This window comes from Vanessa tameamea, chromosome 21 (assembly GCF_037043105.1).
Source record: "Vanessa tameamea isolate UH-Manoa-2023 chromosome 21, ilVanTame1 primary haplotype, whole genome shotgun sequence".
Lineage (NCBI taxonomy): Eukaryota > Metazoa > Arthropoda > Insecta > Lepidoptera > Nymphalidae > Vanessa > Vanessa tameamea.
In genome coordinates, this window is record NC_087329.1 from 7,604,714 (window position 1) to 7,627,500 (window position 22,787).

General features: G+C 30.5%; 1 protein-coding gene and 1 long non-coding RNA gene across 4 annotated transcripts in view; both read left to right on the forward strand.

The window, feature by feature from the left end:
* Positions 1-3,125: 3,125 nt before the first annotated feature.
* Positions 3,126-18,940, forward strand: LOC113395611 (vacuole membrane protein 1). Of its 3 annotated transcripts, none has more exons than XM_064218317.1 (10): positions 3,126-3,277; positions 3,804-4,043; positions 10,776-10,876; positions 13,725-13,838; positions 14,019-14,118; positions 14,858-15,039; positions 15,408-15,608; positions 16,367-16,591; positions 17,557-17,858; positions 18,570-18,940. In XM_064218317.1, exons 2-9 carry the CDS (start codon positions 3,846-3,848, stop codon positions 17,819-17,821), a joined length of 1,386 nt encoding a protein of 461 aa, XP_064074387.1. In that variant the 5' UTR covers positions 3,126-3,277; positions 3,804-3,845; the 3' UTR covers positions 17,822-17,858; positions 18,570-18,940. The 3 variants fall into 3 exon arrangements, with proteins under 3 accessions (XP_064074387.1, XP_026489031.2, XP_064074388.1); XM_026633246.2 differs by having other exon boundaries at positions 3,127-3,277; positions 18,498-18,937; XM_064218318.1 differs by lacking the exon at positions 3,126-3,277 and having other exon boundaries at positions 3,957-4,074; positions 18,498-18,935.
* A 3,084-nt stretch (positions 18,941-22,024) lies between these two features.
* The window catches only part of LOC135193894 (uncharacterized), a 1,498-nt gene continuing 735 nt past the window's right edge, over positions 22,025-22,787 (forward strand). Inside the window, exons 1-2 of the long non-coding RNA XR_010309502.1 lie at positions 22,025-22,560; positions 22,603-22,787. The exon at positions 22,603-22,787 is cut by the window's right edge and continues 735 nt beyond it. This is a non-coding gene — a long non-coding RNA (uncharacterized LOC135193894). The remainder of the gene's footprint in view (positions 22,561-22,602) is intronic.

The window sequence follows — 22,787 nt, forward strand, 5'->3', positions numbered from 1 at the left end:
GCAATGTGCAGTGTATCGTACGCATCCCCGCAGACAATTAGGTGCGACGAATAAATTAAATTTTCATTGCGCGTTCATAACGTAGGATTTATAAAAATACATTTAATTACGAGTAATGTATTAGCTATAAGGTTGTCACTCGTAAACACAATTATAAATTATTTGTTAGCGTAAGGTGCGGTCAGAGTGCATTAAGATGCTTAATATACATTATGATTTTTATTGTTTCAACTTCATTCATCTAACTAAATAATTATTATTTTCTGGATATTAGTAGGTATACCGAATTAGGGCGTAAAGTACATACATTTTCTAAATAAAAATAACGAAGGTAAATATTAATCAAATGATTTTTTTAATTAACAAAAAACTAAAGACAAAATACTTTTTCTCGGTTAAACAAGTCTTTATTAAAAAAAAAGTATTTTTGTGAAATAATTCAATTAAAATTATTTTATATTACACCAAAATCAAAGGGTTGGGCCGTTGACGGTATCTGGTCATGAAAGGTTTAGCTTTAGCTAGTTTTTTTTACTAAGTATAGCATCAATACACAATGGAATGTATATCACCGTTTTTGCTTAGCAATATGCACTATTTTAATTTAGCATTTAAATAATTAGATATTAACCAGACGAACTAAACGACATGCGAATGGTATGAGTTGGCGTTTGTTTTAAATTTCGAATTTAGAGAAAAAAAAACAGGATAGTGCAAACATTACATTACATTCAGGTACATTCAGGTATTCACTATGTTCAGCCTTACTATTTTGTACATTTAATTCGACATTAGGGGAAAGTGGTTACCCTTCGTACACTTTTTAGATTTGATTTTTTTACTATGTGACTAATTGTCGTATTTACCTAGTTTATGTACTTAGTGTAACAAATATATTATAGTTTGTTACAAAAAAGTCCAAAACTATTATGCCATAAGTTTAAAGGGTTATAGGTATTTTTCTACACAAATTATTTGTACGAATGTACCCCACGTATGGGTATGGTATGGGTACGTTCGTACAGTAAATGGGGTACTTTCGTAGGCCATAGGGTAGATTCATAGAGGGTAATTAAAAAGCCAATTAAAATTGTGAAATTTTTATTAATTATTATAAAAATATTTATTATTATCAAAGAACTAACTTAATACTGTGTGACTTGACTAATAGTCGATAAATCTTTCTTTAGGAAAATAACAAAAAATAAAATCGTGCATCCTTTGTTTACTTTTTGATTATTCTAAACTTTACAATCAGTAAATTACGTTGTTCGCAGCCGAAGGACTTAAAATAAACCGAAAGTACTTTAAAAGTTAATTTATTTTAATTCACAAACTTATTTTACAAATATTAATACTAATTTAATTAGACTACTTCATGTGTTGAGGTTGTAACACAGAATGCCCTCAGAACCACTTATTATAAAATAATATGAATACTTTTCTTAATTCTAAGAGACACAGAAATTGTAAAGAAAGATCGGTGTGGTCCATTGTTGGGCGGCGTGATGTTGCGCAAGGGTTGCTGGTACTGGGCCGTCGCACAGTGGACCGATATCAAAAAGTGGGGACTTAGGGATATGTTCCTACATTTTTGAAATCTACTTACTAATACAATACTTTTATGTAAGAAAACTTTTTTCATTAACGAATTATTTTCAAAGTTATACCACTTTCAAAATTGTATGTTTTTTTTTTCTATTATTAGTATTAATAATTGTATTACAAAATTAAGTCAAATTATATTATGTTGTAATTATGTTTCAAAACCGGTTTTGATATATGATATTCCACACAACGTCATTTATTTGGATCAAAACCCGATATCTTAATTGTAACTTAGCTACTGAACTGTTTATGTATCTAAATTTTATTTTAAATTTGTATTAAGTATGTAAGTAAAGTAAATAAGTAAGTTTTTTTTACATTGGTTATTATTTTAAATCAATTTTGTGGGAATTTTAAAGAGCGACCTTTAGTACGAATTCGGTCATGTTCGAATACAAATTTCCACCAGCGTCCTTTCTGATCATTTTATTTCGGTTGCTTTGAAATAAATTCCTAGTTTTTATACATTTTCGGAAAGCTAAGTGAACGATTATGTTTTTAAAATAATCTGCAGAACAAGTTTCATAATTATTTTTTTGTTTTTTAGGCATATTTAAGGGAAAAAAATAAAAAAAATATTGAAATAATATTGTTTTCCGTCTCGCATTTTAAAATTTGGACCGATAATTATTGTTTAAATATTGAAAAATATCCAGTGTTTAATCGTTTTTATAAATCAGAAGAAAAAAATAGATTTGAATTGATACTTTTTTTTAAATACATTTTTGAAGTTGCATTTTTGACTTATTTTGAAAAAAATCTAAAAAACGCGATAACGCAAAAATGGTTCACTTTTGCATAATGCATATAGGGGTTAAAATTATCGCAAATAGTCACCCCTATCACCTCCTAACGGGAATACGTCGAATTACCAATAACCCTGTATATTTTATAAATATCATCCGGTGAAACTTGAGATATATCTATTCAGATACTGAATGTATTTTTTTATCCATAATCAATGCTCCAGTTTTAAGATATTTTGAAAATAGTAAGAGCTATTTTAGCGTTCCGCAAGGACTGTCCTCTTAAAATTATATTAGACTGTCATGAATCTAGCGGTCAGTTGCAATTTTTCTTTTAATTTAAATGCAAGTATCTGAGTGCAATTGCAATGCATTTATAACTACAGATATATTCAAAATTTAAGATTTAAAAATCAATATGTACTATGATACTCTGACATAATATTAATTGATTATATTATTAAAACAAGGCTGTTTAATAGAAGATTTTTGCCATAATATTAGCGATTAGTGGAAATACACGTCAGGTAGGTCAGTCTATTTTATAGTATTGCCATATCTTAAAGTTTGCCCGACAAATTCAGGTTATTTATTATATTTTTTATTATTTCTTTAAAAATAACATTATATTTGTTAATAGAAATATATGTATTTTTTTTATTTAACAAATTTTACACAAATAATTTTGTAGTCAACAATTTGAAAAAAATAATAATGGTAGTATAGTAAGGTATATTTTTATTATTTGATGGAATTTTATTTTTAACAGTGGCCACAAAAATTTAGTTCGCGATAAATTTTAGAATAGAGTGTATGTTTTTTATCGAAAAATAAAACATCTTGCGATTTTTAAATATTTAGTTGAGAAGTAGAACGCAAATTTGATTCTATTTTTAACCTCTGTAACTGGATTTGTTTTGGATGTAAGTATTATTTGAGTTAGCACTTTTATTTTTGTTAGGTTAGAAGTTGCATCAATTTCTGCTGACTGTCCCGAATGATTTCTGATAATTTAAATTAAGCTTATTATATTAGGGGCTGCAGTGGCTTTTTGTTTTGTAAATGCCTATAAACTGAGCCTAGACAAGTCATTTTCCAAATACATTATTACACTTCAATGGTCATCAATAAAATCGATAATCCTTTAACTAATGCAATCCGTTTAATAAAAATAGCAGAAAATCGATGTCATCAAAGTGTAAGCCAAAAATTTATGTGATATATTTATATGAAAGACCAATTGTATTGAAAACCTGAAATGTTTTACCTTGTCCAGTATTATAATCAGAATATATAATTTTATTATTATTTTATGTATTTATATTTATAATTATTATACTTCAATTCGTCTCCGTTGTTATTATATTTATGTTATGGTGTTTTTCTTTTTATAAACATTAATGGGAAGTCTTACATTAATTGAACTTTTGTAATTCTCTTGCAATGAAGAATCTTGTGAAATAGTGCTCTGTAGTTAATGGACTCAGAATAATGACCAAATTAGCTGGCACAAGACGTGCACGAAACCAGGCTACATCACTAGCTATACCTCGGCAAAACTCAATTACTGATAATGGCAAGACTCGTCAAAATTTAAGCCCAGAAGTACTGGCTTCTATGAATAAGGAGCAATTGAGAGCAGAATGCAGAAAAAGAGGTCAACGGACTACAGGAAACAAAAATGAGCTGGTATAAAGCTGTTTGCAAGTGTCTTTGTGCTGTGTGTTTATTTTTTATTTTTTTTAGCCAGTGTTGTTGTGCTAATATTATTTTTAAATTTAGTGCATCATATTTATAGTAGACCACTAATTCTGGACTGTTTGTTGTCTTTAATAACAATAATTTCTCTTAAATTTTATTATTCTTATTTATACTTCAATTGTCCTTCATTAAACTATTATAATATTTATTTAGGAGCAATTAGAAATGCAATCCAGAAATAGTGGATAAACATACTCTAATATACCCATAGACATGATAGCTAATAGCAAAACACTCAATTTTATTTTTCTAAATTATATCTATGCCATAAAGCACAAACATATAAATCTCTAAAACGGCTTTAATAAACAAAGATAATAATTATGAAATTATACCAGTCCAATTAAAAGACAAAGTTGAATTATTTCCTTTGAATAAATTTGACCTAGTATGTATGTATTTTACAAAAATAAAAACCAAAATCCTCAAAAATAGACAAACCTTAGCCATTTATGGGTGAAACATTTTCTACGATGTTGGTAGTAAGTGGTATTTTATGCAACCCTGTTTGTATAGGTACCATCCACCCATTATATTATATATTACCACCAAATAGTAATACTAAGTATTGTTATTTTCTAATTTAAAAGTGAGTGAGCCATTGCAACTACAGTCACAATGGATATTAACATCTTAGGTCCAAAGGTAGGTGATGCATTTGATTGGCAATGTAAGGAATGTTTAATATTTCTTTGGCATCAATCTCTGTGTGTTGGTGACCACTTAATATTTGTCCATTCTATTATATTATAAAAATTGTTTTTTGTAATGCACATTGCTAGGCAGTAGGTAGGGTAGGTAGGTAATGGCTGTAATTTTTTTTAATTTAATTAGTTTATTATTTAGAAAAGAACTGCTATTACCAACATTTTTAAATATATGTATATGAAGAAATTAAATAATTGAATAAAAATTAAATGTCTGAAGCATGATAGAAATAATTATTTGTCATACTCTTTGGCACATGAAAATGTACTTATAATACAGTTTATTTTTATAATAAAACTGATAAAGTCCTTCATATGAAGTATAAATACAGAATATAAACAATATTTAAATCAATGCAATTCAGTCATGACATTATAGCAAATATTTAATCTACCAGTCTATGAATGTCTTGTTTCCTTATAAAGTATATTTGTAAATCATTAAATGATAAATATTATTAGAATGATGTTAGACAAATCATTCTTGTAACATAAACATTATGTCTAAGATAAAATAAGTGTGTTTATTCAATTCTTATATGCACTTCTATATCGTCGTTTATATGATAAAGCGTCCAGTTTTCTAATAAGCTGATCAAAGTCAGCTTAACTGATTTGAGTTTAATCTGAATGATCATTGGTCGGTGGTAGCCGATGACGCAATCAACGACCAATTAGTGTTCAATATTGTCAGATGATTTAATATAACTTCGATCCAGCGTTGCAGAACTATCGATAGTTTGACTATCGATAGTTGTCTTCGAAAACTATTCAGGATATCGATAGTATCGCTAGCTCTCTGTAAGCAATATTATTGGTAGCAGCGATACTATTGATACTATCGATAGTATCGATAGTTTAGGTTAAAAGTAATACTATCGATAGTTTAGGTTAAAAGTAATACTATCGATAGTATTGCTCATGGGGAGCTATCGATACTATCGGTACTATCGATAGTATATCGATATTATTGACACGTGACAATACTATCGATAGACTATCGATACTATCTCTAACACCTTAACTATCGATAGTCTTATCGATATGCAACACTACTTCGATTATTTCAGAAACTGGCGCTTAATTGAACTTAAAGCTATCGTAGGCTCGGAATGAAGATATTTTGCTATTTTATATAAATTCCGTATAAAATTATACATTTAAAAAAATTGCGGTACTTACGTATTAATATCAAGGACAAATTCTAACCTTAAATATACTATTACAATATTATAAATACCTAAGTAAAGAAGAAAAATAGTGAACCTTTTGTCCCTTATTATACGTTTTATATAGATTCTAGAACTTTTTGTCAAATCTCAGAAAAATAAAATTAAAATATCAACTTGAAAGATTGCTTTCTAGATAAGAAATTACGACGTATTTACTCATTAATTTTTATTTGTTCTACTTCTAACGTACTCTCTTTTATCTCTTTACTTTGTTTTGACACTGAAAACATTAAATAAAACCTCGCGAAAGTAATAATAGAAATACAAAAGTACAATGAGAGCGTGTTTCGCTTTTGATTATTATCTCGACAACAAACGACTATTAAATCTCCATATGATTATTATTAATCATACATTAAATTATCTCATTATTTTTATTTATAAAAGTCTATTATTGTTTTTGTAAAGTAACCATTTAATTTTATGGGTTAGGTAGATGTCAATTATCTGCATCCCACAGAGTATACAATATCCTATGATAAACTTAATAGGAGTCAAGTGGTTCTTTTTTTTTTCTTAAATTGGGCTCTGAATTCACTGTCGAATGAAACACGACACGATAAGATGTGTAAAGTCAAGTTTTTTTTTTCTTGAACTAAAAAACGGTTCTGATAAATATTACAGGTACATACCGTGATTGATATATTTCGTTAGACGTACATACTTCATGTACTTTACAATCGTGATTGCGAGATTAATTTGAATTAAGTGAAATGCATTAGCCATAATTAAGTTTCGACTAATCTTATCACAACGTCATTAATTCAGATGCTCGTCTATCTAAATTTTAAACGTAGAATATTAATTTAAATCTGTATATCTAATTGCACATAAATTTGTGGGTTATACAGGGTTATTGGTAATTCGACGTATTCCCGTTAGGAGGTTATAGGGGTGACTATTTGCGATAATTTTAACCCCCATATGCATAATGCAAAAGTGAATCATTTTTGAGTTATCGCGTTTTTTAGATTTTTTCAAAATAAGTCAAAAATGCAACTACAAAAATTTATAAAAAAAAAAGTATCAACTAAAATCTACTTTTTCTTCTGATTTATAAAAACGTTATTTACGAAGAGGATGCTGAAAGAAGAGTTGCTTTCTGTAGATTCACGCTTAATGAGGATTTAGAAGATGCATCTTTTTTGAAAAAAATCCTCTGGACCAACGAATTCAAATTTGATCAAGATGGTATTACTAACTACCACAATCATATTGGAGTGAAAAAGTGGACAAAAATCCTAATAAAAAGAGGCCAAAAGGGTCACAACGCCGTTTTTCGGTCAATGTCTGGATGGCAATAATTGAAAAATATTGAAATAATATCGTTTTCCGTCTCGCATCTTTAAATTTGGACCGATAATTATTGTTTAAATATTGAAAAATATCCAGTGTTTAATCGTTTTTATAAATCAGAAGAAAAAAGTAAATTTTAATTGATACTTTTTTTTAAATAAATTAATGAAGTTGTATTTTTGACTTATTTTGAAAAAAATCTAAAAAACGCGATAACTCAAAAATGGCGTTAAAATTATCGCAAATAGTCACCCTTATCACCTCCTAACGGGAATACGTCGAATTACCAATAATCCTGTATCAACAAAAACAATCAATTTAATTACTTTTAATACGCTGATAGAAAATGGTTCAAAGATTATTATCGAACATCCATTTATAGTTTAAATTATTCAAAGTCGATTCAAAGTAAGCATAATATACGATAATTGTAGTTCCTCCTATAATACTACGAATAAAAGAAACCTTAATCACAGAATTGCAGGTCACTAGACTGCGTACGCGCCACGCGACGATCACGCCACATTGTTTTAGCATATATTATTTCCGTAAATTACTTTTCGTTTCGGTACAATGTAGACTTTGGTATATAAGAAATAAGATCGATAATCTGTTATTAAAAAAATATATATGTGGCTGTATTATTTCAACCTTTGTTACTAGAGTCATAAAGTAGAAAATTTATTGAATTTGGTACATTGTATTTCGTAGGTAAATCAGTTTAATTAATTTGGATGATCGCCACAATATCGTCAGCTGTTTGTATTAATTAATTAATGTGATAGTATTACCTACGTCAGCACTAGAAGAGTATCACAATGTTAATGTTGTCGTATAAATAATACATCTCTAGAAAACTAGATGGACACAATAGTTATTTAACCCAATATATTAATTTGAATTAAAAAACTTTCATATTCTTAATTTTATTATAAATATTTAATAAACAATAAATTTCTATTTTTAGGAATACATTTATTTATGTTAGTATTTAATTATGATAACGAATTACAAAGCATGAATAGAAATGAATATCATAATCAAATGTGATACCATCATATAGTAATTTTAATTATGATTAGATCAGTTTAACGTTTACGCAATAATGTTCCAAATTTGAAAAATATTTTTATACTGGTAATGATAAAAAAATATGTCGGATATGAACGGGTCAATCTTTATTTTCTCGTGGGTTTCTATTAGGAGCTGAGCTAGGAGATTTACGAATGCTAAGTAGAAAAAAACAGTTGAACAATACACTAATTTTTATAAAACAATGGAAGCAAATGATGCTCCTAACTTCTTTGTTCGTTCGTAAATTTAATACACACATACAAAATTATAACAGCGTGACTAAGCCAAGAGTGCTTGCATGCTTATAAATTATCAGAAATAATTAAAGTTTATTTTGTATATGTTTATTGTATTTTTTTTATTATTTGGTTTTAAATGCATTTTAACATCGTGACTGTCAAAGCAATCCTTGATCAGTATGTATGAATTTAACTTTTGGCACTGCGTCCTCATTTAAACAACCTTGTATATACCGTGACGGTAAGACAATAGATTAATGTTAATCAGTATGCGTACGCAATTAATTTGTAGACAGCACTTTCCGTCTATAAATAGCAACCATTCGGAGATACCTATTTTTTTTTGTTAAATCTGTATGAGCTTTGTGTAGCGTTTAATTTTGTTTTTCTTAAGTTATATTTTTATTTACTTTTTATCTTTAATCAAAAACCTATCCATATATGAGGGCTAGATGAGAAGCGACTATGAATGTCATTCATTCAAAAATCGAAACTTACTATTTTATTATTATTTTTTTCCCTAAAAACTATAAGTCATTTTTTTAAATCATAGAAATGAATACCAACGATAAATATTAAATGAAAGCCCACCAAACCCCTAAATGTAGATATATTGTCATTATATACAGAGTAAAAATAATTTATATCTTTTATGTCGACAGTGATATTACCTAAAGTTATAGAACCTCTATCATGTATGTATCAAATATAAGTTAAGAATATTGGAATACTTCACCTTTTTTTAACGTGTCCGAACTGTAAGTGAGTCATAAATCGAAGGATCAGTTACGTTTAAAAATAGCTTCAAAGATAATATTACCCAGACCACAAATTTCGTTGGAATTATTTGATTCGAAAATTAAATTTGCAAGCAACGTCTTATAGGTTCCACCTGAGCCCTGATAGTGAATGGCCTCCAACGAGAGTGAAATTAAAATCTAGTGAGAGCGGTTCTTTTTGAAAGTGAAATGGTTTTTTTTTGTCGTCGCGTGATGTCACAGTTCACTCATTCAACTGTTAGATCAAACGCGTTTTACGTCTCAGAGCGTAGAACTTCGCGTTTAAACGTAATTTTATATCAAATTTTATGTGTTTTATCGTAGTTTATACGGTTATAAATCAAGTTTTTTTGTTAATTTTTTATTGAACATATTTTAACGTGTTATAATCGCACATAAAATTAAATCGTTTGTTGGTTTTTTTTGTGAAAGTAACGGGAATGTAAGAATTGTTTTTTTTTGTTTTTCGTATTTAAGATAAGTTTTTGAATATGTGTTAGACGTGAAGGTTATAATATGTCTGTTTGCCATAGAGCATATTGTTTAATTTGTATAAGAAGAATCAGCCAGTGACATAGTATTATAAGTTTTTATGTCCAGTTTTGAAGGATGAGTTAGCCAGGTGCAGGCACAAGAGATATAACATCTTTCTTCGCATGCCTGACGACGCATTCTTGGTGTAAGGAATTGTGATATTTCTTACATTTCCAATGTATGTAGGTCCTTAGAATAAGTTGGCTCATTCCCTCGTCTGCATTCCAATTTTAAATTTAAAAAAAAAGTAATATTTATATGTAAATGAGGTAGTGTTGATTTTTAAATAACGATTTTTTTATCTGTTGTAATTGGTAGTTTGTTTGTTTATATATAAGTTGTTGAGATAGGAGACTTATTGAGTTTTTTTTTTTTATCTTTTTTGTAATTCAAATGTATACGAGGAACAATGCATGCGTTTCGATCATTACTCATGTAACTTACCAAGTCATAGTTATCGCACCAATGCACTCGCATAGTTGCATGATTTTTTAATATGTAGATAGACTTACGTAACTACTAGACCTTCACCTATTAGATAAATCGAAATTTAATTTCAATAACCGTAATTTCATCTCTTTTTTTTCTTCTTACTTTTATTTATAGTTGTTAAATTATTTTGAAATAGCAATGATATTTAAGGAAATAGACTTTGGTGTATTTAGATTAAAATAAAAATCTCAGTAATGAATGAGACTATTTGTTATCTAAACTCCATTTTGTTTAATAGTCTTCTGGATTTTTTTTATTTGGACATTTATAATGGAAACAATTATGAAATATATTTAATTGTTTTCAGCTGGCCCGTCTCGGGTACTACAAACTGGCGGCGGCAGTGCAAGTAGAAACCGAACAACGCACGCGCAACGGATTGCACCACACACATCCGAAAGAGATCAAGTTAGTTGAACTATGATGTCAATATTCTTTTAAAATTTATTATTCCTGTCGTCATGACGTCAGCAATATATTATTTCCGTATCTATCTATGTGGCCGTATTACCGCTAAACTGCTATACTTCGTATCGTTGTGTTCCGGTTTGAATGGTGAGTGAGCCAGTGTAACTGCAGCCACAAAGACAATAACATCTTACTCAAGGTTGGTGGCGTATTGGCGACGTAAAAATAGCTTACGGCTCCAACGTCCCAATCGTCCTAGTGGTTACCACTCATCAATGACACAGATATATATTTTGTAAACCAAAAAAGATTTTTTATTTTGTTTTTTGGATATGTTACTTAAAAAGTGATGGAGGATTCAACCAAACAACTATATAACTTATACTCTAATGGTATTACTTATTATAACGCACGAAGCGCACTTCCTCGTTTCTAATAAGCAAAGCAGAGGTGTCAAATGTTTTTCCGCCTTCTGTGTGCGGTTGTATCTTCAAGTAAATAGGCGTTGTCAACGTAAGCGTGCTCTATCTAAAACTCCGCACCGCGGCGCGGCCTGGCAACGTAAGCGTAACCGTTAGCTCGTGGTAAGAATTAAAAGAAAAAATAAAACTAGAAATTTGGTTTGGTTTGATGATTACGCTTTTTGTTTAACAAGGATTTCGTTTTATATATTTTTTTAAGAATTGACTGACTTTTTAAATGAATGTTTTCATTCAAAGTGAGAAAGAACATGCTTTCACTCTAATAAAACGTAGTGATTTATGTCCGTTCCGCGTCTGCTTATTGGTTGTCAACAATCTATTACGTAATAATAATGAGTTTAAATAATCTCGTTTAAAAGGATGTGACAAAATTTGGGTTCATTTAATTCGTTTGTAGCAGAGGGCAATGAACTGTGCCATGTAAGGGAACTTAACCATGATAGAAGTGCACTGAGATAAAACACATTTAGAAAGTCATTTGAAAAAGTTTTTGTTACATAAGTTACTCAATGGAAATACAACAAACGATTTGGCCGAATATTGAATAGTTGGTGTATTTGGACAAAATTTCACAAGGGTATTTAATTATTTTTATGTTCATTATGATAAGTGTTAAATCTGTAGATTAAAGTAACTAACGTTTTATATAACTATTATTTGCCCTTTTTGCGGTTCTTTTTTTATTTCAATTAGTTTCACTATGTAAAGTTTAGTTTTGTTTAAATTCATTTTATTCAATATTCAATGTACTTAACGCGGTCTCCCTTAATTGAAGAGTACATACGATTGTAATGTACTCATAAGTGCTTCTTTGTTGGAGATTCTTAATAAATACATAAATTTTCAAAATTAATTATATTACAAAATAAAACGGTCGTATTTGCTTGTTAACGGAAAATATGATTTGTGTCTGTGTTTGAAATTGATGTTCGGAAAATAATTAAATTTTGATGTCTCGAATTCAGACGAAGACCGTTTAGTTATGTTTCAACAACGCTCGTACCATTAATATATTATTTATGAAAGTTATATTGTAACGTTTTCAATTTATAAGCGTTCGATAATATCGAATAATTAAAACATCGAAAGCACATTAATTCAATGAGAGAGTCTTGATTAATCACATTAACGTCAGAATCGTGGACAAATGGTTCATAATAGTATTCTTATTCGTACTATTGTAGGAAAAATCCTACAATATTAAGAATACGTTACGTGCTAAAGTATATCACTGTCTCAATGCACGGCTCATTAATTTTTTACGCTTTTAAATTGATTTACTTAATAATGGCACATATGAGCCGATGATTTAGTAAACATTTATGTACGTTGCCCTATTTTATAAATTTAAAGAACTCTATTGCGTGTACTAAACGACATAGGGACCTTATTATCCCAAATGTGATTTGTATTGATATTACATTAGTAAATGATATACCGTTAGGCTTGCCGACTTGAAATCAGTCGAAGAAACTTTGTCGAGAGACCGGAATACGGACAAAACAAATACTACAGACACGTATGTATGGTTTATAAAAGTGTTTGTTATATCACATAAGTAAATATTCAAACGGTGATTGGTGTTTGTCGTGGATTTCACGTAAATGTGTTACGACTACTATCTCTACGATATTTATTATAATGTTATGTACAAAAACATCGTGTGCACATTAAATGTGATTAAAAACACATTACGATGTTTTTATTTGAAGAAATTTAATGTATATACTTATTACAAACTAGCTGTGGCCGCGACTTCGTACGCGTTTGAATTAAATAAAGTATTTTAGCCTAAGTTACTGCTTATTGCATCAGCTGTCTGCCAATGAAAGACCCGTCAAAATCTGTCCGGCCGTTCCAGAGATTAGCCGAAACAGACATACAGACAAAAATTGAAAATGATGTTATTTTGGTGTATATACGGTGTATACTTACATACGTATTTAGTAAAAAGCGGTTATTTTAATATTACAAACAGACTCCAATTTTATTATATGAATAGATAATATATTTGAACAGGTAAAAAGGTAATAGGTGTTACCTAACTTTTGGTTTGACTTGAGTATAAATTATTAATGACCTTATAATCACTGATTTTCTTTTGTTGGTTCTCCTCAAATTTGTGTTGCTAATTTGTAATGTCAAAGTGATACGAGACTGTTATTATATTGAATTAAAGTAATTATATTATACATTATAAATACATATAAAAGAAAATAATTTTTTTTCTTTACGCATATTTTTTACATTTACATTTACATTAATATACACGAATTTATATATTTTATCAAGGTTTTAAAATGTTTTTGTCCTGTAGTTAAAAAGCTTTAGTGAAGTTTTATTAAATTCAAATTTTCTTTTCCCAGGACTAAAGTCGTATCAATGGATACAGACAGTTTCGTGCTATGGAGGAAACCATTTATAACAATAGAATATTTCTTTCGCGAACTCTTAATATTATGCAACACAGGGTTACGGAGGTGAGTTAAAATTAATTTATTACTAATATTTTTAAATGTGGCAACCCTAAAATTATAAAGTAAATTTGGTTAAAATTAATTTACTATTTATTAAAATCATTCAAATTTATAAAAAATAGTTTAACATAAAAAAGTAGTTTTTAGTTCCTACTAATTTCTCTTTCTTTTTTTTTATTACAGGTTATTAGCATATAAATTACTTGCATTAGCAATAGTGTTCTCTATCTCCGGTACAGCTGTATCGTATTATGTTAGTGGGCCACACCAACCTTATGTACAGGTATGCATCAGTGTTGCCATTTCATTGTTATTTTTGTTGATTTCATTTATTTTATTTGCATGATATAGTGAATATTTACTTACTAATAATAATACAATTATATTTTTTTTATGCAAATAATCACTTCTCTACTAAATACTGAAACTGTTTTAGTGGTAGTTACGACTACCATGGGGCCGTCATAGAATCTTATTATATTTTTAGGGGGCCGTATTGACCATTAAGTGCTTTACTATAGTTTTAATTTCTTTTACAGTGATCTCTAGTTAATCTGTATTTAACGAACTTAACTATCACTACATAGTATAAAACAAAGCCGCTTCCCGCTGTCTGTCCTTATGTATGCGTACATCTTAAAAACTACGCAACGGATTTTGATGCGGTTTTTTTTTGATTCGAGAGGAAGGTTTATATGTATAACATGCATTATACAGTTGAGAAATACTGATAATTTTAGAGGTTTCTAATGTGATGTCGTATATAAACATATTTTTTGGCGCTTATATTGCAAACGTGGGTTGAACCCTACGAGATAGTTCAAAATGATGTACTACAGTATTGTACACCTTAAAACGGTCTTCGAAATAGTCCGCGATGGTATGTGTCTATCTCTTAGGGATAACCCAAGTTGCACTCGTGCGAAGCGGGGGCGGTCGCTAGTATCAATAAAAAATAGACTGGTCAAGATGAACAAATAAATTATCTTAAATTGATATAAATAGTAATGTTTAAATTCCAGGAAGCAATTCTGACACTAGCGTCGTGGGGTTGGTGGGTGATACTCGGTGTATGCAGTTCCGTGGGCCTCGGAACGGGCTTACACACGTTTCTCCTGTACCTCGGGCCGCACATAGCGCGCGTCACGCTCGCGGCGTACGAATGCGGCGGCCTCAACTTCCCATCCCCACCGTACCCTAACGAGTGAGTGCTGCTTTGATTATAGTATCACTATTTTATATTATAAATGTGAGTTTTTATTTATTTATTTGTACATGTTGCGCTCACGAAATATAATGCAAAAAAAATATCGGCAAACTTCAAAAATATCTTTTCGTATATAAAATTCTGTTTGTTGTCGTCCAAAATGTTAGTTAGAGTTGTAATTTTATAACTTGTGATATCATAAACTTGTTACTCAAAAACATTAAATTAAATTCGAAAAAAACAATCGATAAACGTGCTTAGATATAAAGTATACTAATATTTACTACAGGTATATACTTGTTACGGTTGCTCAACGAAATAATTTAATCAAAGATACAGAATCAAACAGAACTTTGCATTTTCAGCATAATATGTCCCGAAGAAATCGACCCAACGTACGTGGTGTCGATATGGAACATAATGGCCAAGGTGCGCATCGAGTCCATGATGTGGGGCGTGGGCACGGCGCTGGGGGAGCTGCCCCCCTACTTCATGGCGCGGGCGGCGCGGCTCTCGGGGGGGAGCGTGGCCGAGCTCACGGAGAAAGACGACTCCAGGACTGGCAGGTGGGAACGGTTGCCAGGATTCAGATCGCCTACATTACCTCCTGCTTGTACTTAATGGCTACATTATAATATAACTTTAACGGATAAACTAAGAATTGAATGAAAAATAATCATAATAGAACATCAAGATAAAACGTTACATATAAAGAGAAGGAAGTAACAGATGCTTTATTGCACCAACACTTAATAAAAGATATACCTAAGAATTAATATTTAAAAGTTGCATGAATGCAACAGGCGGCCTTGTCGCTAAAACAGCAACCTCTTCCAGGTACCCTTTGGGCTGAGGACTGGTTGTAGAACTAATTTGGGAAGGGGTACAATAATTTTTATAAATTATATGCTATACTGTAAATAAAATATAAATAATAAATAGACAAAGCAACAACGACAACAATTGCTTATGGATAATAATATATATTATATACGTTACAAAAATTTAAGTTAAAATCGTTATTTAACACAATAGACACAATAGCATTGATCATTTTGAATGAATCAGTAATAATCATTATTTTTTTAGTAAGAATCAGCTTCAATTCACATTTCCAAAAATGCAAAGTCAATAAAAATTTTCTCGCGCAAGGTAGAAATCTTTAAAAAATAAATAAATAAGGTATATTCGTCAATACAAAATATAAAAGCATAGCAGAATAAAATATTATGCTAAATTTATAAGGGTATAGAGCAATCTTTTCCACAGATCTTATAAAGGATTCTTTAGAAATAAAGTTAAAGAGCCTTGAATTGTATTCCAGGGCAAAAGTGATGGTGCAGAGGCTAGTGCAGCGGGTCGGCTTCGCCGGCATCCTGGCGTGCGCGTCCATCCCCAACCCGCTGTTCGACCTGGCGGGGCTCACGTGCGGACACTTCCTCGTGCCCTTCTGGACTTTCTTCGGAGCGACGGTGCTGGGAAAGGCCGTGATCAAAATGCACATTCAGAAGATGTTCGTCATCGTCGCGTTTAATGAAACGCTTGTCGGGTGAGTGGTCTTGGGCGCGTATTTTAACCAAAATTGAGCAACAACAGAATCTATAAACTTTTAATCATATTGGCTTGGTCATATCTCGATTATTTGGGGACTGCTCAGCATTTATTAAACTCTTAAGCCACAATCAATCACCCTTGGTAATACTCTTGCTGGTGGAATGATTCTCCGCGTATCATATGCCAAAAAAATGACTCATCAGGCTCTTACGACAGCCATGGATTAAGGAAAAGATAATGCCTTTCTAATGTATTAAAACTACACGGCAAGACATCAAATGTCTTTTGAAATGATAAAAAAAGGAGAAAATTAAGGGAGGGTTAGTGTTAATATCAAAGATACCAAAATATCAGTAGGTGGACGTGCCAATGAGCCACCTGGCAAGTGGTCATCACTGCCCGTAAGCAGAGGCGCCGTATTAATTTTTAATTATTACTTACATGACCAATGCGCCACCAACATTGGGAATTAAATTGTTATAGTTATGGCACTTGTGCCTGTACTTACACTGGCTCACTCATTCTTCAAACCGGAACACAGCATTACCAAGTATTACTACTTGGCGGCAGAATATATCATGAGTGGGTGGAAGTAGTCCGGAACTTTTTTGATCACCTGCCTGATAGTAGAGCAAAACAACAGCCCTTACATACATCCTACTGCTGGGATACAGATGTTGGTGCATGTGGCAGATGTGTCAGAATTTCTTTGCAATTAGACACTAAAGTTTTCTAAATTATAATCGCAAATTACGCAAGTGCAAATTCAGCGGTGCTTGTTTTGAACCGTCGAAATTGGTTAAAATTCAGGACTTCGACTGGGGCATCTCACATATATATAGCTACTATGTGCTTAAACATACTACGTAACCTACCCAGAGGATCTTGCACCCAGTAAATAGAATATCAAAATTAACCACAATGGCATGTAATAAAGTTTTGTATATTTTCTTTTTCTAGACAAGCTCTGTCGTGGGTGGAGAGAATACCGTACATCGGGCCTAAACTCGAAGCACCATTATTGGAGTTTTTGCGTAACCAAAAAGCGCGCTTACATAAAAACGATTCGTCCTCGTTACCAGAGAACCAAGGCTCAATTCTATCTAGTCTTCTAGAAAAATTCGTATTGGCTATGGTCCTATACTTTGTGGTGTCGATAGTGAATGCGCTCGCTCAGAACTACAGTAAACGGGTGGGTAAGAAGAAGGGCAAGAAGAAGGAATAGGGGTTGAAGACGCCGAGTCACGTCATCGGCGGTCTAGGTAAGCAATTTTTTTTTTATCATATTCGATCATATGTTTCTGAATGGATTGTCATGATCTTGTATCGATTTTCTACAGAATTGATTAAAATTTGCTTTTATAATATTTTTTAAAGAACTATATGTTCGATTTAAGCTTTTGTTTACATTATGAATACGATCTGGATGATTCGATCCGTTGTACTTTAGAATCGATGAAATTATCGATTACATAAGATGTAAGTCGACCTTCCTTAAAATCGTGTCGTATGTATTCCCTGATCGAACCTGCGACTATTAGAGCATGAATGGTCACATCTGCCCATAGACAATGACATTGTAAAAAAAAAAACAAATATTATTTCCAGATTTCAGCGAACTATGAGAGCTTAGTGTGCTTATAAAACTTTTCTTATTTATGATATAGGTAGGCAAAATTACAAATGACACCTGATGGTAATATTCACCATTACTCACTACACCAATGCGCCAACAACCTTGAGAACTAAGATGTTATATCCCTTGTGCCTGTAGCTACACTGGCTAGCTCACCCTTAAAACCGGAACACGAGAGTACCAAGTATGTGTTTCCTAGTAGAAGCCGTACGCCCGGTAGCAACTAGTACTCGAGTGTGCTGTAACCGTTTATCTGTTCCCGCAGCGCGACGGCTGTCAGACACCAGAGCGCGCCCGCGGTAGTACAGGATCATCGCACGAACATTTGTGTTTAAAGTGAAACGTATACCCAGCGGACGTTACACACGTGTGAGATGCCTTAGCTAACACCTTGTCCAGGGATTTTATTGCTAAATAGTCTTAAGTATGTAGTAAATTGATATAAAAGACGTTGATTTACTGAAGTGCGGGGCGTTTAGCGGTGTAAAGCGGTTGAATTGAGCTTTTTTGAATATTAGCTAATTTATATGACGTGAGGAGTACCCACATACTTAATATTAATTAATATAAAAATAATAATAATAATTTTTCAAGATTTTAAGCAGAAAGCATTAATTCCTCATCATCATTCTTATTATTAGAATAAAATTTAAAAATAAATCTACATATTAGTCGATAGGTAATTAAGTAAAATTTTAGATGTTTTCGTTTAAAATTATATACACAAATATTTAAATAATTGAAGTTATAGTTAATAAATAAATAAAAAAAAAATCATCCATGGATCATTTGACCCAATGGATAAAATCTTGTATCTAATCCAAATAACTATTTACTTTACATGTGTTCAATGTTAAGGAAAACATTGTATATGCCATCAGATTAAAATTTTGTATCGTGTATATGCACCAATCATGTATTGCAGCTGCATGGATTCATTAGTCAACTTTGCCCTAATGAGTAAAGGAGGTTTTCCCAAGCATTTATGAACTGTCACTATAAATTCTTCAATTTTAATTATCTATGGACACAAATGTCAAAAACATAACAGCTCAATGTATAATACTAAAAGTCCATCAAGACTGAGAAACGAAACAAGCGTGAAACACACAACGCCTCGCATCTTCAATGATACAAATCGGATAGAATTAAATACGGTTTTTGTAAAACTATTGTTTTTCTTTTTTTTTTTTGTTATGTTTTATAGATATTATAAAATGGCTTTACAAAATTATATTGTACATCTCTGAAATCAAGGTGCTCTACGGTTTCGGTGACATTTTAATTTTGACATATAAATTATCGTATCGTAAATCTCGTTCTGTTGTTGAAAACAAAAACCGTATCTAATTTCAATGATGTTGTATTTAAAATAGGTGAATAATATATTTAATGATAGTTAATAGTTACCAACTTATCAGAGGCAAGTCATAACCTACGCCTTACTTAATGTTATAATCGCTAAGACTAGTACAGATTGCACATTGATAATTTTTATTATAAATAAACCATTTTGACTATAATTCATCATAAAACACAATATAAATATACTTTATTGTACACAATGATATGAGGAGAAAATAAAAAGAAGAATAACAGATACAAAATTATAACTGATGTTCATTGTCTTCGGTTTTATTTAAATATAAAAAATATATATATATCCATTGCGTCCTCATAAGCGTTCTTGAGTAAAACTAGGTAAAGTAAGCGAAACGAGATAAATATTAATAGTAGATATTTTACACGTGTGTGGTGTGATTTGTAGTTTTTATAATTATTAATAATTAAAACATTGTAGCAGCTATTGCACGACAGTTAGTTATCTTGCCCTAAACATGTAATTTTATTACGCAAACGTTTAGTTTTAATAATATATTAATTACTCTCAATATATATATTTATATATAGCTTATTCCAATCGAAGCAGGAGTAAAGATGAATGTGCTGCTGTAATTACTCTAAAAAAAACTTGACTAGTATAACTTTATTTATAAGACAAAAATTCCACTTAACTACATAAATCATCATAATACATCCAAAGTTCCGACAAATTCGGCAACAATTCGATGACGTTTAAGACATTTTATTACGAATCCCATAATTAATATCATATATCAATTTCTCGATCAATGACATCGCATCAATTTATTATTAGAGTTGTTCATTTGGATTTACTCCTATTGTGGGTGGAATAAGCTATAAGGTAGATGTTTGACTTGATCGCTCAAAGAAACGATAACATTATTATAATATAGTATGTGCTATGATATTTCAATTAGAAATGTATGGTGCCTAAGAATGTATGAAGACATATGTTTATATATAAAAGGAGAGGCATTACAAAGATATGCATAATCTGTGTCAATAAAGAAAATATTTTTAAATGGCGTCCGATATTCTGCTATCTCGCTTGCACGCTGTTCATGTCTCTTTTGCACTCTTCGGTTTGAAAAAAAAAATGTTCGTTAAACATTTTGTTATATTCGTAACTCGCATAAGAGCAAACCTAATTGAATACTACATAATTAAATTATGTTTTTAATTTAAAGGTTAAAAGTCATATACTAGTATAATAATTACATAATGTATATTTTCTTTATTGGCATGCGTTGAATATAATAAAATATATATAATTATTGAAGGAATCACAGCTCTGTAAAAAATTATGATTTGGAAGGAATTTTGATAGTTAACAGAATAATAGATATCCAATACCAGAAATACCTTTAAATCTATTATATAAATTAAGTTTTTTTTTGTTTTTAAAATATATTAAGATTTTTGTTACATGAGGAAAGGTAGCATGTAAAAAACAGATACTAAAAGCAATAAATTTTAATAAACCAAATTCGTGTGCGTGACTAGAATACATAACTAAGAATGTTAGAATGAATTGTAAAAAATTGTATTTATGTCATAATGATCTGATAATATGGATATATTATAATTCAGGAAAGCGCCTCTCCAAAGTAATTAATTATTTTTTTTGCTGTCTGTACTCTTAGTCGTTTCACAAGCACGGCTACCACTCAGTCATACTTATGAACGCGGATAATAATTTAATTTAAAGGCGGGCTGCGCTTTCGTGAGTAAATAAATCTATTAAATAAATTTCTAAAGGTAGATTACAAGGTAATTTGTTATGCAATGCTTCAGTCACACTAGCTATGTGCTAATAGACTATTTGAAAATATATTTAAATGTCATATTCCTTTCTGGCTTTGCAAAGTAAATTAGTTATTTGTATTCTAGGATAGTCGTACCACTTGGTGCTAACCTTGTAACCGACCGTTAAATTTAACACCTAATAATTTTGACATACTTGTAATAGACAGAATGTGTTACCATACTTAAATTATATTTGTATATTGTCTAAGTATTGCATTATAAATCCAAATTTATTAAGAAGTATTCAATCAGAATATTTCTTGTTGTATGATATACATATGGCATCTTTCAACTATATTCTATGTACATATAGGAGACTAGTATTGCCAGTCGAAATAATAAATAATATTTTAAATTGTTCGAATTAAATATTGCATTTGATACATTAAATATGAGAGAAATTTTAAAAAAGTGCCAAAAATGATAAGACAAAATTTACTAAATTGGTTATCAAATATTTTCTATTATAATATAAAAAGTATATAAACCAACCGCGCATGTCTAAATAAAACAATTGACCACTTTTAACAAAAAACACTTGGTGCTGTTCCTATTTATTATTAAATGTTTTTTTTTTATTATTAATTGAAACTAAACCTTGTCGTCACTTTCCTTCGACTCACTCAAGCATAGAGAGACTAAAAAAAAAATTGTAACATAATAAAAATAAATTAATTTCCATTTAAATTCCGATTCCGAGTCTGCATGTAATAGAATAAAGGCGCAAATTTTATTATATTTAACTATATATTAAGGTATGTTCTACACTATCATCTTACGACCTTAATTATAAACATTTTGTTGCGGGTGTTTAGTTAAACACAGGTCTCTCTTTCTGTTATCATTGATTTAACATTCGTAAGAGAAAGACAGAGCATTGTTTATTAAACCCGACTCTTTTATAGGTAAAGTCGTATGTTATTAATTAAAAAGACATTTTGTAGTGTTAAGGAACAGTATGTGCACGAAGCGAAGTCCAGTATTAATAAGTTTACTTATTTAAGTGTGATAGTGTATGTTTCAGTCGCTGGCATTCCTTTATTTATCTTGAAGCAAATTAAATACCGAATCAAACTTTTTCTATATTTGGATAAAATTTCGAACATGTTAAAACTCTTATCCAGACTTTTAAAATAATATTTAATTTAGCTTCTTCGGTTTGGATATTTTTATAATTTTAAAATGATTTCCAATATAAGTCGTTAATTAAAATTATATTAATAACTGGTACCAAACGAATAATTTTCTGAACCAGAGTATTTATGGCTTTGCACGCATTTTAGGTTTTATTAGAAACAACGGTTAATGTCGGTTCCATTTATTGGAAATAGATCTTTCGCTCACTTTTATCTCTGAAGTACTTATCTGTGTATACAATTTCAAT